The sequence below is a fragment of the Triticum urartu genome, chromosome 6, assembly GCF_003073215.2.
Source record: "Triticum urartu cultivar G1812 chromosome 6, Tu2.1, whole genome shotgun sequence".
NCBI classification, from domain to species: domain Eukaryota; kingdom Viridiplantae; phylum Streptophyta; class Magnoliopsida; order Poales; family Poaceae; genus Triticum; species Triticum urartu.
In genome coordinates, this window is record NC_053027.1 from 549,960,795 (window position 1) to 549,978,881 (window position 18,087).

Consider the following 18,087-nt stretch of genomic DNA (forward strand, 5'->3'; position numbering starts at 1 on the left):
GCGTACCTGGAACACATCGGAGATGGATACAACACGGTTGTCTACAGTATTGCCGATGAACGAGAGTACAAGGGTTGAAGGCGGGCAACCTGGAAAGGCGAGGTGGTGCGCTGATGATGCCAGTTGTAGGTGGCGTGGAACATCGGTTGGGCCGGCCGTCGGGAGACGGGAGAGGGGATCCACTAATAGCAACTCCAATAGCTCCCCTAAAATAATTTTTTTAAATCACTTTTATGGGATGATCGTGAAATTTGAGGGAAATTTTTCAATGACAACTTTTCTCAGTTTCCGTTAACATCTTTCTCTGTGTTATTTCCATTAAACTAGCCTAGAAATGGCCCAGGACCTATAAGTCAGTGACCTGGCGTGGCGGTGCCCAGCGATGGCGTGGTGGTGGTAGCTCAACATGGCAGCGCCCGGGGGCGGTGTGGTGGGGTGGCGACGACGTCGTGGTCGTGTGGCGGCGGTGGCGCGGTGTGACGACAATGCCTAATCTGGTGGTGCACAATGGCAACCCCGCATGGCGGCGACCGGTAGCGAGCCGGCGTGACACAAGAATCTCCTTGTCGTGAAGTTTCAAGTGATTATCCATCCGTCAAAATTATATAGAAAAACTTTCTTCCCGTAAACTTGCAGGGCGGAGGAGGTGATTATAAAGGATTCCGTAAAATATTCGGGTTTACGGGAGCCGTTGAAGGCATTTTTTTGTCTCAACTTCTTGTAAACGGTAATCCCTTCGTTTCATAATATAAGAGTGTTTTTGACACTTTTTATAGGGCGCTCTAACGCGCAATTTATTTTCTGGGTAACTTACAAACAACCTGAAAAATAAACCTGTTTTGTTTTTAGGAGAAAAGAAAAACATTAATTATCAAAAAAGAGAGAAGAAAATATTAACCTCTTGTGTGTCCATCAGCGCAACGCAGCTGCCATTTCCAGTATCCACCCCGCACCGGCGCCGCGCTCCCCCTATCGAGACTGGCTTGACCTTGTCGATGATAGTGGGAAAGTCTTTATGCACGTGCCCCTAAGGACCGGCGCCCTAGAGCTGCAACCACTGTCGTTGAACCCTTGAATAGATCTGAAGCACCTGACACCAAATCTCGCAACATGATGACAAACCCTAACCTAACCGTCCCAAGGAGAAGACAGGAATCTACGTCGGTGCTCCGTCGACTATGTCCAGATGGATGAACTCAAGGAGGATCGGAGCTCGGGAGACAAACTCGAAGAAGAAGCGCCACCATCCGCCCGAGCGCCGCACCTGCAAGGACTAAAAATCCTATCTAAACTACTAACTAGAGTGGAGGCATCGAGATTCCCCTCCTGTCACCAGCCACTGCCCACGGGAGCAACAACCGGAGGGGAGGCGAATCCACGGGTTCGCTAATGAAGCTTGGAGGGGGAAGTTTGCCCTAGCCGCCAAGGGATAGGGGAGGGATAGATAAATCCTAGATTGATTCTCTGGCTCAAACACCTTTATTATGTGAGACAAAATTATCCGTCAGTCACAACAACACCGTCGACAGAAAAAAGCACGTAAAAAGGAGCCGAGAAGGAAAAGAACAAATAAAACACTAGAATTTGCATGTTGACTTTACCTTGTGAAAAATAATGTGGTCGCTACATGTAAGTTAACTCAAATAGTTGAAATGCCAATTATTTCCGTGCAACACTGAGGTAAAGAGGGGGTGCAATGGCGTACCTGGAACACATCGGAGATGGATACAACACGGTTGTCTACAGTGTTGCCGATGAACGAGAGTACAAGGGTTGAAGGCGGGCAACCTGGAAAGGCGAGGTGGTGCGCTGATGATGCCAGTCGTAGGTGGCGTGGAACATCGGTTGGGCCGGCCGTCGGGAGACGGGAGAGGGGATCCACTAAGAGCAACTCCAATAGCTCACCTAAAATATTTTTTTTAAATCACTTTTATGGGATGATCGTGAAATTTGAGGGAAATTTTTCAATGACAACTTTTCTCAGTTTCCGTTAACATCTTTCTCTGTGTTATTTCCATTAAACTAGCCTAGAAATGGCCCAGGACCTATAAGTCAGTGACCCGGCGTGGCGGTGCCCGGCAATGGCGTGGTGGTGGTAGCTCAACATGGCAGCGCCCGGGGGCGGTGTGGTGGCGTGGCGACGACGTCGTGGTCGTGTGGTGGCAGTGGCGCGGTGTGACGACAATGCCAAATCTGGTGGTGCACAGTGGCAACCCCGCATGGCGGCGACCGGCAGCGAGCCGGCGTGACACAAGAATCTCCTTGTCGTGAAGTTTCAAGTGATTATCCATCCGTCAAAATTATATGGAAAAACTTTCTTCCCGTAAACTTGCAGGACGGAGGAGGTGATTGTAAGGGATTCCATAAAATAGTCGGGTTTACGGGAGCCGTTGAAGGCATTTTTTGTTTTGTCTCAACTTCTTGTAAACGGTAATCCCTTCATTTCATAATATAAAAGTGTTTTTGACACTTTTTATAGGGTGCTCTAACGCGCAATTTATTTTCTGGGTGACTTACAAATAACCTGAAAAATAAACCTGTTTTGTTTTTAGGAGAAAAGAAAAACATTAATTATCAAAAAAGAGAGAAGAAAATATTAACCTCTTGTGTGTCCATCAGCGCAACGCAGCTGCCATTTCCAGTATCCACCCCGCACCGGCGCCGCGCTCCCCTATCGAGACTGGCTTGACCTTGTCGATGATAGTGGGAAAGTCTTTATGCACGTGCCCCTAAGGACCGGCGCCCTAGAGCTGCAACCATTGTCACTGAACCCTTGAATAAATCTGAAATACCTGACACCAAATCTCGCAACATGACGAGAAACCCTAACCTCACCGTCCCAAGGAGACGGCAGGATTCTACGTCGGTGCTCCGTCGACTATGTCTAGATGGACGAACTCAAGGAGGATCGGAGCTCGAAAGACAAACTCGAAGAAGAAGCGTCGCCATCTTCCCGAGCGCCGCACCTGCAAGGACTAAAAAACCTTAACCTTAGCTACTAACTAGAGCGGAGGCATCGAGATTCCCCTCACGCCACCAGCCATTGCCCTCGGGAGCGGCAGGCAGAGGGGAGGCGAATCCACGGGCTCGCTGATGAAGTTTGGAGAGGGGAAGTTTGCCCTAGTTGCCAAGGGATAGGGGAGGGATAGATAAATCCTAGATTGATTCTCTGGCTCAAACACCGTTATTATGTAAGGCAAAATTATCCGTCACTCGCAACAACACCGTCGACAGAAAAAAGCACGTAAAAAGGAGTCGAGAAGGAAAAAAACAAATAAAACACTAGAATTTGCATGTTTTGACTTTACCTTGTGAAAAATAATGTGTTTGCTACATGTAAGTTAACTCAAATAGTTGAAGTGCCAATTATATCCATGCAACACTGAGGTAAAGAGGGGGGGGGGGTGCAATGGCGTACCTGGAACACGCGGGAGATGGATGCAACACGGTTGTCTATAATGTTGTCGATGGACGAGAGTACAAGGGTTGCCGGCGAGGTGGCATGCTGATGATGCCAGTCGTAGGTGGTGTGGAATAGTGGTTGGGGCGGCTGTCGGGAGACGGGAGAGGGGGTTCCACTAAGAGCAACTCCAATAGCTCCCCTACTAAAATCACTTTTACGGGATGATTATGAAATTTACGGTGTGGTGGCGTGGCGACGGTGGCGCGGTGTGGCGACAGTGCCCGATCTAATGGCGCACAGTGGCAACCCCATGTGGCGGTGACCAGTGGCGAGCCGACGTGACGCAAGAATCTCCTTGTCGTGATGTTTCAAGCGGTTATCCATCCGTCAAAATTATATGAAAAAACTTTCTTTCTGTAAACTTGCCGGTGATTATACGGGATTTCATAACATATTCGGGTTTACGGGAGCTGTTGGAGGCATTTTTGTTTTGCCTCAACTTCTTGTAAACGGTACTCTTTTCGTTCCATAATAGTATAAGAGTGTTTTTGACACTTTTTATAGGGTGCTCTAACATGCAATTTATTTTTTGGGTAACTTACAAATAATCTAAAAAGTAAACCTGTTTTGTTTTTAGGAGAAAAGAAAAATATTAATTATCAAAAAAGAGAGAAGAAAAAATTAACCTCTTGTTTTTTTTTGAGACAACCTCGCATGCTTTATTCACTCTTCATAATGCTTAACGGTACAAAATCAAGCTCTCCAGGCTGATCCAACCACACATGACGGCCAAAACCCAGAGACAAAGTATACTTAGCGAGATTGTGAGCCTCGAAATTCGAGCTCCTAAACTCATGGACTACTTTACATAACATAAAAGAATTAGCACGATGTATTATTTCATGCACTATAGCTCCATACTCTGATGACGAGCTTTTGTGGACCTATTCTACCACCCGCTTGCAATCCGATGCAATCTGAATTTTGTTTTATAAAGATCTTCCGCCAAGGCTTGCCCTTCCCTCACAGCAATAGCTTCCAGCGTACTTGCTTCAGTGATGAACTTGATTTTTAATCCTGAAGCTCCTAAGAACCTGCCCATGTGGTCTCTTGTGTGTCCGTCAGCGCAACGCAGCTGCCATTTCCAGTATCCACCCCGCGCCGGCGCCGCGCTCCTCCCCCGCTCGAACTGCTCGTCTACTAGCGGCGCCGCCCTCTCGCTCCCGGACACAACGAGCTCCGGCGGCCCCGGAAGAAGACCGAGGACTCCGAGGGGAGTGGAAGCCAGGGGCAGGGCCTGGCTGCGGGAGCCGGGAGACGACGGTCGGCGCTGACTTGCGCCGGATATCAGTAACCGCCTGCTCCTGGATTCCAGATTCGAGCTCGGCTGATGCTGCCTACTCGATTCCCAGATTTCGAATGCTAGATTCCCCTTTTTTCTCCTGTTTTTGCTGATTCTTTTCTTCCGCTCCAGCAGGGCGCGCCACCTGTTCGACGGAATGCACAAGAAGACAGCGGCGAGCGGCAAGTGTCACTTCGGCGACCTCACCGACGACCTCCTCCGGCACGTTCTGCCTGCGGCTGATGCTCTGCAGACTTGCGTGCTCGACACCCGATGATGATAATGAAGAAGATGATGATAATGACATTGAGTATGACCCACTAGTACTCGATGTGCCTCTCATCTCCCAGCACTTGAAGATCCTACACCTTAATCGGGTTGACCTAAAACGCTCCACTCTGAATTTCTCGCGCTGCTCGGTATTGGAGGAACTAGAGATGCAAGATTGCTACATTGATGCACGCAGGATATCTTCCAAATCGCTAAAGCGTCTCTGCATTACCGACTTTTGTTCCTTCCCTACAAAGTTTCACATTCGGATATTTGCTCCGGGTCTTATCTCACTGCAACTTGATAATTTTGATGGCTTGACCCCTTCCCTTGAATACATGCCATCTCTAGAAACAGCTTACATTTGGCTTGACAATGATTGCTATCATTTGTGTCGTGGTAGCTGGCAGGACTATGACCTTGATGACTGCAGTTGTCATGCTTATCCCGTTGATGAGGGTGTGCTTCTCCATGGTTTGTCCAATGCTGTTAATTTGGAGTTGATAGCTGATATTTACACTGACATGGTACATTTGCACTTACTTCCTTTTTTACTCTTATTGTTATTCTTTGTTCATTGTTTAACCTGCATATACTTATTCTCATTGCCATGGTTTGCTACTTTTATCTCCACCGATTGGTTTGAATCAATGATTTGTAACATAGTGGCTTGATTGGATAAAATTTATTTACAGGGCTTTAGGTGTAGTTCTGTATTTCCTTACTTATGTCTGAAACTAAAATATCTACCCAAACTTCCTACTTATTAAATTTATTTCGTCTTCTTGAGTCTCATAGTTCTTTTTTGTTCCTTTGCTATCTGGTAGTTTGAAATTAAAGTATCTACCCAAAGTTCCTACTACCCAAAATTATTTCATCTCCTAGAGTCTCAAAGTTTCATTTTGTTCCTTGCTATTTGTCCAGTTTATCTACAGCTGGGATTTAAAATACTGCCCAGTATTTGACAAACTAGAGACCCTATTAATCAATGAGTGGTTTACGACTATTGACCTACTGTGCATTCTCCAACACTCTCCAATTCTTGAGACGCTCACTCTTCAGCTTGGTGACACTAAGGTATATATGAATTCATTGTTTTGTTGTTAAAGGAATTATTTCTGTTGATCTTACTAAATATTTTTCATCATAGGAACTTGTTAGAGCAACGGGAGCACAAGAAAAGATCGAACAATCATTTGTGTGCTCGAACCTTAAGCTTGTCAACATTGAATGTACAAAGGTTGATGAGGGAGTTGACAAGATTTTGAAGATCTTGAGTACATGTGGCATACTTCGTGATCAAATTAGCATCACGGAGCAATGGCCTTACTCAGACCGTAAGTAACCTTTGTCATTCTTTATGGGTTTTTTCTGTGATCTTCCTACTTGTTCTATCATGTCTGTTGTAATTAAATAACAATTAGGGTTTATGACACCGTTTTGAATTCTATTTATATTCAGTATCCATTATTGGATTGTGTGTTGGTGTACTTCAGAATGGCTGTTAAGTTTTGCCAAAATTAATTGTTCTATTATTACTGGTTATAATACAATAGTTACCAAACATTACTGATGTGCCTGTAAATCTGTTTCATCCATGATAAATCATTTGGTTTTGATCCTGTGTTTTTTTTACTGTTTATAACTACCGATGGAAATAGCAGTTCTTCTTGTCTTGAAATTTAGCTTTTATGTTTGCTCTCCAGTTGGTACAGTCCATTTAATAAGAATCATCAACTGATGGGGGATAGTGTAGTTCCTCATTGTTTTCACTTCTATTCCTAGCCAGTTGTCAGTTTGACGAGTAGAGAACTAGAGATTGATGGCCAAATTGCATTCATTCCACAGTACTTCTGAGGTTTGAAGCTCTCTGAGTCTTGAGGCATCTGAATGGTCATATATAAAGCTCTCACAAAGCTAGATTTCGAAGCTAACAAACAAATTTGGTCGGGCCAGGGAAATAAATCTGTTTAATATCACCTGATAGTTGAGATTTTGGATGTAGGAACTAAACTTGTTTCATTGTCATGTTTTGTGTAGGTTTCAGTTTCCAGAAGCCTTTGCCGCTGCTTCCATCTACTGCAGCATTAGTTGCAGTTTCCACCAGCGACGACATCTGAGAGCTGAGATGCAATGCGTGCTTGCGTGTGATGTTGGTCTAAAGCCTTTTGTGGCTCTCTGAATAAGAATGCGATGGTGGTCCTGGTGGCTGTTATCGCCACATTTAGTTTCTAGCTTTCTATCTTTTGGTGATGTGCTAGAAAATGGTTTGTTGGCTGTGTGGTGCAACTCAGCAAAATGTTTTGCAGTTCGTTGAAGTCGTAAGAGCAACTCTAATGGGGCGACCCATTTCGTGCGCCCGCGTCCGTTTGGGTTGGCGCGAACAAAAGTGGCGGCCCAACGCGCCGACCCAAACTCAAATTGTGTTCGCCCGGCGTCCGCGCCGACCCATTTCCGGCCCAAAATTGCGCTTGGAATGCGTTGGCGCGGACGCGCCGCGCGTCTCCTCGCCGTCCGCCGCGTCCCACCTGGCGGCCACCCAACCACCACCGATCGTCTTATTTATGATGAGCACCGACAGCGGGCCCACGCGTCAGCTAGTGCGCGCGTCTTTTTTTAACCACGCGTGCGGCGGGGTCGGCCTCATCCACTTCTCACGTCCACATCTGGCCCCCACCACTTCCTTTGCTTCCTCGTCGGCGACCGCAAACCCTAGCGCACGCCATGGGCCTCTTCGGCAAAAAGCAATGGCAACCGGAAGGGCACCCCCGGTGCCTCGTCATCCCGTGCCCCCCTCGACCACCGGCGCGTTTCCGCCCTGAACGCCGGCGCCTGCACATCCCGGTGCACCAAGCGCGGTGGCACTGGGAGTACAGGCAGCCCCTCCCCTACCCCAATGTGACGCTGCCACACCATAGGCATTTGGATCCAAACCGTATCCCGGTGCCGGCGGTTCCGCGGACCCAGCGGGCGCACGACGACGAGGTGCGCCGGTGCCGCGCGCTGCTCACGCCGGAGCAGCGTCGGCTGCCCGAGTACGCCGCCGACTCTCCTAACTGGGAGGCTTGGTTCGCCCTCGAACACGAGGAGCAACGGCACTCGGGTGTCGACGCCGTCCCGCCGCCGTTCCCACCGCCGCCCCCGCAGGTAGAGCCGAAGGACATGGAGGCGGAGGCGGAGTACCAAGCCGCCCTCGAGGAGGCCCTGCAGCACGCGCTGGAGGCTAGCCGCATCGAGGAGGACGCGCACTGGGATGGGCTGGAGCAAGCCCTTGCCCTGTCGGCATCAGGGGACTCCGTCCACACCCTGCTCTTCGTGCCGCCGCCTCCGCGGTCGCCGCCCATACAGCCAAGCCAGAGCCGGAGCCGTCACGTAAGCGCTCCCCGTCTCCACCCACTTGGCCGGAGGAGGCCTACTCGTGGACGGGCCAGTACCGCGAGTGGGTGAGCGCGCCTCCCGTCCACTTCGCCGCGACGCCGGAGGAAGAGGCGGCCCACCTCGAGCGATGGAAGGAGCACTGGCTCCGCCAGGAGCAGGCCGCCGGCGAGGAGCAGATGCGCTACGATGCCATGCTCCAACGCGACGCGGAGGCGCTCCGGCTCGAGGAGGAGGAGGAGGAGCGCGCACGGCTTGCCACAATGCCGCCGCCCCAGCAGACGCCGGAGGAGGCTGCCCTGGCAGCGTACCAGGCGGCGTTCGGGTGGGCTGGCCCTGCTCCGGTCTTCATCGACCTCACCGACGACGGCGACGTCGAGGGCAAGGGCAAGGGCAAGGCCGACGACGTCTAGGGCAGCGTGCAGGACGGCAGCAGGCGGGCACAGACTTTTTTTAATGTTTTATTTAATGTTTATTAGATCTAGGTGGACTTTGGCCAGCGTTTGACCGGCCACTTTTATGTTTAATTATGTTTATTTCGTGCAACTTGTTTTTTTTTCACGCCGGCACATTTGGGTCGGCCTCGCCGTTGGGCGGTCAAGCCGACCCATTTTAAATGCGGACGCCGGCGTCCGCCTGGCCGATCCAAACGGACAAAAAACGGATAAAGCGCGCGTCCGTTTAGGTCGCCCCGTTGGAGTTGCTCTAATGGTTGGTCAAAATAATGGAAATTGGGTCTGTGCACCCCGCCTTTGACTGCATGAGTTTATATTCCCCAGAGTATCTCTCGCTCTATTTAGTTTTGCTAGAAATGTTTTAGACACTGGACTATCTTTTGGATGAGATGTTGAAATCAGCTGCACACAGTGAACGCCGGAGCCTATGGCGTCATGTCGGGGATAGACCACACGGTCGTGGTTCTTAGATGATAACACCTCGCTCGTCGGACTTGTCTTGCTGAAGGTTGCTTTGGCCGATGAGTGCCTTACCGTTGAAGATCTTGTGGAAATAGCACCGGCGATCTTTTGGATTTTGTTTTTTGAACCCACAATCTTGTGGATTTGGGGGAGAGAGAGAAAAGTGGAACAGAGTCTTTGTAGAAAAAGGCTGCTTTGAAACCAGTGGGGACACGTGGCATGTGCTTAGATGGGTCTAGAGGAAAAAGCCCTTATCTGATAGGATCATTTTCCGATCACGACAATTATTAGCGGAGTATAGTACGATTGCGAGAGATGATCTTGGCAATAATGGGACATGGAGAATAGAGGGATGGCACCGAATCGTCTGCTCTCCCTTTGTGGTTTAAATACGGGAGGAATGGTAGGAGGCGTCTTCCTCTCCCTGTTTGTTCCTGCTGCTATTGGCGGCCGGAGCTTGCTGCTCAGGTTCCTTTTTCTCTAGACCTCGATCGACTTTGCGGTTCCCTTCTTTCTCATGTTTCTACTGATTTTTTTTGCCCGCTCCCTTAGCACGCGGCACCTGTTTGATGGAAAGTTTGTGATGGCTGCAAAGGGCAGCAAGGACCGCCTCGGTGATCTCACCGACGACCTCCTCCATCATGTGTTGTCCCTTCTTCCGCCAGAAGATGCCCTCAAGACTTGTGTGCTAGACACCAGGTGACGCGCATTATGGAGACGCACCACCAACATGCACTTTAATGCCACCCATTGTGAGCGATGCGAACAGTTGATGAAGTTGTTCATCCAACTCCGTGGAAACTCGCCTCTCCCCAAGTGCGAGATCAGTACCTCCCCTGATGATCATCCGCATCATACTGACTTGATATACACCAACACAGAGTTGTTGATCGATTACGCTCTAGAGTGCCAAGTTAAGGAGCTCCTGCTCAGAGCTGGTCACATTGATGATGACGCAATAATACTAGATATGCCTCTCATCTCCCGTCACTTGAAGATCTTACACCTTCAAGATGTTACATGCTCTGCTATGAATTTCTCAGGTTGCCCAGTATTAGAGGAACTTAAGATGGAATATTGCGACATTTATGCACATAAGATATCATCCAAATCACTAAAGCGTCTCTGCATCACAGAGCAATGTAGTGTCCCTCAGGAATTCCACATTCGGATTTTTGCCCCTGATCTTATCTCACTGCAAATTAGCAATTTTCATGGTGCGACGCCTTTCCTTGGGGATATGCCATTTCTAGTAACAGCCTATATTGGTCTTTGTGATGGATGTCATGATTCATGTGAGAAGAACCTGAGGGGTTGTGAGATGAACCAAGCTACGGATCTTCCTGCGGTTGCCTTCGCAAAAACCGGTGGCTGGTTTCCCTCTGGAAACCCTAAAAACCTAAGAACACGAGCCCGGACAAGCATACGTAGGGTTGTGCTAGGGTCTGCAGGCCACCTAGAAATCCTTCAAACGCCGCCATGTACGCCAGAACGGACACGAAGCATGGCGCCGTGCTCGAGGTCATCGAAGTGGAGAAGGATAGGATAGGCCACCGGCAAGATCAACATCAATTTGAAGGGAGACTTTGATCCAGTAATCTTTTTTTACAATTAACGCTCCGGTCCCTCTCTCTCCAGCACAAGTGCGTAGCCTAATCTGTGTAGAATGAACCCCGAAGGTACAGAACGAACCACGAAGAAGTAAGCCAATATTCAATCAGCTCATCATATAAAGTCAATACAAAGTTGAGTCATCTATTTTGAAACGGAGGGAGTATATGTATAGGTGTAAGTTGCACCGTCTCTCACAATTACTTTTCCTTGTGTTTATTGCAGTTGCCTCCGATCCCTTAAGTGAGTCACGAGCTAGAAGAGAAACATCCTTTAGTTCATAACTGTCAACCATAGGGTCAACCCTTCCCATGAATTAGCGACAGAAGAAGACAACATCCTCTTCGTGAGTAGTGGGACCAAAAGTGGAAGTATTATTCACGAGTACAAACAAATCTGTCCAATGTGTGTAATTTAGCAATAATGTGCACTTTGAAGATGAATATCCTCATGGTTTGTATTGAAATAATGTTAGTTTTTATTTAATATGTATATTAAATGCTGATAAGTTCCTCCTAGATTTGGTGAAAAAATAGTTGAAACTGGCGGGAAACAAAAACTTTAACAGGAAATGGCAATTACAAATTTCACGGGAAACAAAATTCAATTAAAATGCAGTAATATTCCAGGAGCCGGTGATAGCACGAACTGCCCCTGCGATGAGTTTCTACCTTTGAAAAGCAGGGGCGGGCCGCATGCCCGGCTCTGCAAATTTGAATTCAACAGGACCTGGATATCATTTATATAACAGATAGTGTCGTGGTGCCAACAACTTTCTGGGTCTATCAAGTCAAGCAAAAAGATCTTTAGGCAAGTCAAGCAAAGTCAAGTCAATACATGCTTTTTGTGTTCGGCAGACGTCCACATATGAAAATGGCATCGGAATTTTGCAACTTGCTAGCTACTATATGATCTTGTCTATAAGCTTTTGCTTTGTTCTGTACTGATCCCGGTCCCGGTTCATTAGATGCTCCTTTACATAAGTCATGGTCTCGGTTCATTAGATGCTCGGGTAAAGAGAGATTCCCATGTTATTCCACACCTAACAAACCAAAAAATTCCATCAAAGGTCACGCTGTTCCACACCTAACAAACCAGAAATTTGTATTTTTCCTGAATCATGATTTTGGTTTATTAGATATTCCTAAGATAATGGTACATGGAATGAGATCCCCGCCCTCTGCATCGTGCGGCGCACAATCGTTAGATCTCTGGCAAATTAAAATGGAAAGCGTCATGGGCAGTCCCCATGCAGAATCAAAGAAAGGCAAACCGCACACCAGCCGAATAGCTAGAAAACAAGTACTCCCTCCGTAAACTAATATAAGAGCGTTTAGAACACTACTACAAAAGGAGCAATAAACTCCTGTAATTGGTACGTTCTTTCACTGGTAGCTGGTTGGCGATGTATCCCTCGACAATAATGTGTCTGTGTGGCTTCAACTCTAAAGATCTACCGGCCAATATTCCATAGGCGTTCATCGGGGTATGGTGTATGTGCGTTCATGATTGTAAGAGTGACTATGCCCACGTATATGTGAGCGCCTGCGACTGCACCATATATATTTCATAAAAATATCTTTGGCAATTAACTCCAACTATGTGTAGCACCAGTGCTCCCCGACGGTGCCCTTCTGGTCGCATATATGGTTATAAATCTTTTTGTTGTCAAATTTTTGGTTAACAGGTAAATATATTCCTAGTACCTACAGGTACGAAAGCAGAGCATATATGGATAGATAACGCTTAAATCTTGTCCGATACTTTTCCTCTCCCTTCCCCCATATGTATAGCTGATAATAAATGGATGCAGATACAGAGCCGATAATTTCAGATTATGGTGAATAATCCACTTTTAAAAATCATATAATACATATCTGCAGGGTAATAGTAGTACCTTATTATTGTCCTTAGGGCTGAGAAAAAAACGGAATAGATAAATCCCGAACTTTCGGAATTTAAGCATGTCACCCCGAACGTTTTTTGATGGCAACTTTAGTTGCTGCGAGGTGGCAACTTTAGTTATTAACACATGGCAACTTCGTTCCAGTTTGATTTTTTGTCAGAAAATTGCCATGTTTGTCAACATCGCCTTAAGTAAGGTTGCCATGAAAAGAGTTCGGATTAGCAGGCTTAAATTCCGAACGTTCGGAACTTATTGAGGTCCAAAAAAAAGCTCAAAGCTCGCAAGCTAAACGAGTAGCTCGTGACTCGGCTCGGCTCAAATCGACTCGAACTCGAAGAATAACGAGTCGAGCCGAGCTTTACTTTAAGACCGTTTATAGACTTAGTTGAACAAGTCAATTTCACGAGTACTTGTGTAACTCATTAGGCTTGGTACAAAAGATCAGCCACTCCCAATTAAAAAAAAGATCAGGCACTCAGCACCTTGCGTCCCAGGCACACAACAAAAGGAGACTCATGCGTTACAAGGAAATTACAATTGTTTGGTGATGTACATATTTAATATATACATAATCATTTTTATCATATTTAAGGGTTTTATATTCATATCTTTAACGAGCTTAACAAGCTAAACGAGTCAGCTCGCGAGTTATACGAGTCAAGCCAATCTTGGGTTTGAGCTCGTTATAGTAACGAGTCGAGTCAAACTAGCTCGTTAACGAAACGAGCTCTAGCGAGTCGGGCTCGACTCGGCTCGAATTCCAGCCCTAATTGTCAGGAAAATCTGTGTATCAGTACGGAAATTAAATAGTCCCTTGCCATTAATCTTCGTCCTAATGGATATGGACGTGGAGTGCAGCCAATTTTTCATATTCTCCTCTATTTTTTTCTTAGGGGATGAATTATTATTGGATTCCTAGTGCATGCTTTTGTTGCGCATCTGCAGATGCGTGGTAATCCTAAAATCTGCAGGTTGCCATGCGTGCATGTATGTATATATATGTGCCTCCTAGGCCTCGTCTCTCGGTGGGAGAGCAGAGCAGAGCAGAGCAGAGCAAAATGCAGTACTACGCAGGCGGTACCTCCTTTAACTCACCACATGCTGGAGCTCATGGCCGTGACTGCTTCTGCATCAGCGGTCCCAAACACATAGCTCAATCCGTTGACTGGTACGTATCGTAATATATTGTGCCAATATGGATGAACTAAGTGCAAAGTTGGGAGCTGAAATTTGTCCGTTTTGTAGCATGTAGAACCATTAAGGTTTCCAAATAGTCCACCGTAGGGTGGTCCTTTAGAGTGACACATGATTCAAGTAACTAGGTCAAACGAAATTATTTCATTATAAGATTATACTAGAACTACAATATAAAATCTTAGTATATAGTAATTGGATTCGTTGTTACAAAGTATATACTAGTTTGCATGCATGCATGAATGAATGAATTGTTGTTTAACAAACGGTGAATTTTCGTTTCAGGAGCAACGAGGAGCACCGCCGTTGCATCGCGGCTTGCCTTGTGAAAGCTACTTACATCATGGAGGAGGACCGGCCAAAGTGCAGGGTGTATGACATGGGGTTGGCGCCGCCGTGGTGGCAGAGCTTCCACTTCGAGCTGCGGGATCTGCTCAAGTGCGGCACCGAGAACGCGGACGAGTTCATCTTCGGCGCCGTATTCGAGTACTGCCCCCCCGCGGGGTGGCAGCGCCACCCGTCGGCCCCAAACTACGTTTTCGCCCTGCGCGGCACCATGCCTCGGCACCCAAAGTCCGCCCACGACCTGTACAACGACATCAAGGTCTTCCTCAGCGACCTGCCATGCTGCAGACGGACCCAGAAGGCGCGTCAGGCGGTGGCCAACATGCTCATCCGTAAGGGCACGGAGCGCTGTGTGTTGTGGCTGGCGGGGCACTCGCTGGGCGCCTCGCTGGCGCTGGAGGTGGGGCGGGACATGGCGGAGCAGCACCAGGCGTACCTGCCGACCTTCCTCTTCAACCCGCCCAACGTGTCACCGATGCCGGCCTTCAACCTCCTCAACCCGTCGGAGGTGGCGAAGAAGGACGTGTTCACGGGGAGCTACCTCGTGAAGGCGGCGCTCGGGGCCACGGTCATGAGGTCATACTGCACCCGCATGGAGAAAGTGTTCCAGCGCCTCTCCCCGTGGGTGCCGGAGCTGTACGTGAACGAGAGGGACATCATTTGCCAGGGTTTCATCGACTACTTCGAGCAGCGGCAGAAGGTGGAGGAGCGCATCGCTGGCGTCGGCAGGGCAGCCATGAAGCTGTCGTATCGCGACATGCTCTCCTCCCTCATCGGCAGCAGCAAGGAGCAGCCGCACCTCTTGCCGTCCGCGAGGCTGTGGAAGAACTCCAACACAACATTCGGCACGCACGACCTCATGCAGTGGTGGAGGCCGGACAGCGAGCTAAAGCTCAGCTGCAGGAAATTCACCTACCCCAGAGCATGAGATATCTATGTTATATTATACTCACTCTATCCTAAAATAAGTGTCTCAAGTTTAGTAGTATTACCTAAACGCGTGCCTAGCTACTCCTGCTTGTGTATCTCATGATATAACAGGACGTATCTGACCCGAGGAAGAGCATGTACATGGAGTATCTGATCATACTAGATCATCCTTGATAGTACATACATTGGGCAGATATTTAGTTCAGGACAGGGCAGCAAGCTGATCGAGACCAATCTCAGGGAGCGAGGGTTCATACCAGTTCGGATCTCTCGGAGGACGTCCAGTGTGGTGTGTATTGATGTGGTGAGGAGCGTGTTGCTAGGATTTAGCAATGCGCACCATATGCTCCCTCATGACGGGGTGGTTACATATTTGTAGGCGGACAACCGCCTTGGTAACTATCCGGAGTCTATATCTAGTTACATCTATTTGTACATCAAGTAATTGAGATCTTCTGATATTCTTCCTTCTAGTTATGTTAACAATTTTGATTTTTTCAAGGAAATAGAGAACATAATCCCCTCCGTCAAAGGCACTTCTGCAAGCAAACCAGAAAAGCTTGCAGTGCTCCGCCAGATCAAACAGGTTGCCGAGCACAATAGGATAGCTATAAACATCATCAACCATGTTGGTGGTTGGCGTTCCATTGCTGAGCACTTCGTTTGAGTTTACGCAACACCAGCACTTGTGGTTGCAGTAGTAAAGAGATCATAGCTTCTTATGGCATTTCTAACTGATCCCCTAAAATAAAGGAGGATCCGGCGAAGTAAACCTTTAGTGGAGTATTTTTACTTCATTAAGTTTTGGCCGAACCTAGCCGATCCCCTATATATAATGGAGTAAATGTAAATTTGGCTTATACATTTCACCGAACACTTGCTATGCGACCATGGTGACCACACCGGCAACGCTGGAGAGCATGCCGGACGTCGCACCTCTGCCTGCACTGATCGACGCTTATGCTGACGGCGGCGAGCAGCACCAACATCAGCGTCATGCAGCACGGAGGAGGAGCGGCGAGCAGCAACAACAGCACACATCGGTGGCGGCGAGCCGCAACAGTAGAAGCACACAGCGGGGAGGAGCAGCGGATAACAACAGAAGCATGCAACAGGGAGGAGGAGCAGCAGCACGCACCGGCGACGGCCAGCAGCAGCAGCACGCAATGAGGAGAGGAGCAGCGGCAAGCAGCGCACACCAGCAGTGGCGAGCTGCAGCAGCATGCACCGGCAGCGGCGACTGGCAGCAGCATGCAGTGGCCGTACCCATAGTAGTACGGGCAGGAGTCGCCGGCGAGGTCGCCGTCGTCGACAAGGGAGCCACATGAGTTGCCGGCTGGCCACAAGAAGGCCTTTGCATGAAGAAAATTTATCCTCGGTCGCCTCCAGACAGAGTATATTTAGGGATTGGATGGGGTGGAGGACAAATTATTCTCCTCTATTCGGTTTAGGGGATCGGCTAGGTGTGGCATAGGCAGGGAAACCGAATTTATCCTTCCTTATAGCTGGATAGGGGATCGGTTCCAGTTGGCCTTATTAAGGCAGGATAGAAATGATTCAACCCGGTTCCGTCATTCTCTATTGTTCAATTAGTTCGTGCAAACCCCTCTTAGGTTCATGAATGTAACGATTTTTCAGATAATAGGAAGGATATAGCAATTCCGGGAAAATCTCATGTGTCTGGTGTATCCTGTGAAGCAAACTTTGCTCACTAAATTCTTCCATGACCGGATCAACGCAAGAGAAGGAAAAACCACATGCACAAGCCTCAAGCATGCACAAGGGTGGGTCAGCGAGCATGATCTCAAGGAGGAAATTATCCGTGACGATTTCTTCAAGGTCATCAGAAAAGGGGACCCGAGCGTCATTGACTTAAGTATAGTGGAGCTAAATTTTGAGACACGTGACTTGAGTGAGCTCGAGCGCCCGTCGCCGAGAAGGAGGTGAAGGAGGCCATCAATGCTATTTCGTGTGATGATCAGATGGTGGATGTGTCTAATATTCGGAGGAATGACTATGCTGCTGTGGGATGATCAAATGGTGGATGTATCCAATATCCAATATTACAAGCCCAACCTACTACCTTTCAGCTATGGTGCACATTAGAGGCTGAGGTGAACTTAAAGATTACTTTTGTGTATGGGCCTACCTCTCGAAGACATTTTCTTTGCAGAGCTTCTCGACCAAAACCCCCCTAGTGGGGTAATGTGGCTTTCCTCTGGTAATTTTATACAAATTCATTGGGCGCGCAGCCAGAATAAGGGCAATGTCGATAGAAGTAGAACCAATCGTTTCCGGACCGCTCTGCAAAGTTGCGAGTTGAAGGAAATCCACCTCCAAAATAGGCGGTTCACATAGAGTAATTAGAGGGAAAATCCCACACTCGGCAAGCTTGATGCATTTTTTAATGCCGAATGGGATTCGTTGTTCAACACCTATGTGTTGCATTCCTTTTCATCATTTCTCTTCGACCATTGCCAGATGTTGCTCGCCGATGAGAGAAGGACCAAGAAAACCAAGGACCTTCAAGTTTGATTTTTTCTGGACAAAAATGTCGGGCTTCGAGGAGGTGGTCCTCAAGGCATGAAATGAGCTTAACATACACTCAGAGCCATATCAAGTGTTGTTTCACAAACTAAAAAGAAACCATCCTTCGTCTCGCCAAATGGAGTAGGGACTTTTATTCTCCAAAGCTAAGCTTCACCTCCATTTTGCCCTCTTGGTCATACAGTCATACTACGCATTGGCATTGCCCAAGAGCACGTCTTTTATCCGCCAAGGAGCATGACATACG

At 47.9% G+C, this 18,087-nt stretch overlaps 2 protein-coding genes across 4 annotated transcripts; both read left to right on the forward strand.

The window, feature by feature from the left end:
• Positions 1-4,369: 4,369 nt before the first annotated feature.
• On the forward strand, positions 4,370-7,607 carry LOC125512866. Of its 3 annotated transcripts, none has more exons than XM_048677935.1 (5): positions 4,370-4,753; positions 4,878-5,542; positions 5,940-6,092; positions 6,166-6,352; positions 7,056-7,607. In XM_048677935.1, exons 2-5 carry the CDS (start codon positions 4,988-4,990, stop codon positions 7,133-7,135), a joined length of 975 nt encoding a protein of 324 aa, XP_048533892.1. In that variant the 5' UTR covers positions 4,370-4,753; positions 4,878-4,987; the 3' UTR covers positions 7,136-7,607. The 3 variants fall into 3 exon arrangements, with proteins under 3 accessions (XP_048533892.1, XP_048533894.1, XP_048533893.1); XM_048677937.1 differs by having other exon boundaries at positions 4,881-5,542; XM_048677936.1 differs by having other exon boundaries at positions 4,370-5,542.
• Positions 7,608-13,849: 6,242 nt separating this feature from the next.
• LOC125512867 (GDSL esterase/lipase At4g10955-like) lies at positions 13,850-15,754 on the forward strand. The gene is made up of 2 exons (XM_048677939.1): positions 13,850-13,992; positions 14,304-15,754. Exons 1-2 carry the CDS (start codon positions 13,883-13,885, stop codon positions 15,289-15,291), a joined length of 1,098 nt encoding a protein of 365 aa, XP_048533896.1. The 5' UTR covers positions 13,850-13,882; the 3' UTR covers positions 15,292-15,754.
• Positions 15,755-18,087: the final 2,333 nt, after the last annotated feature.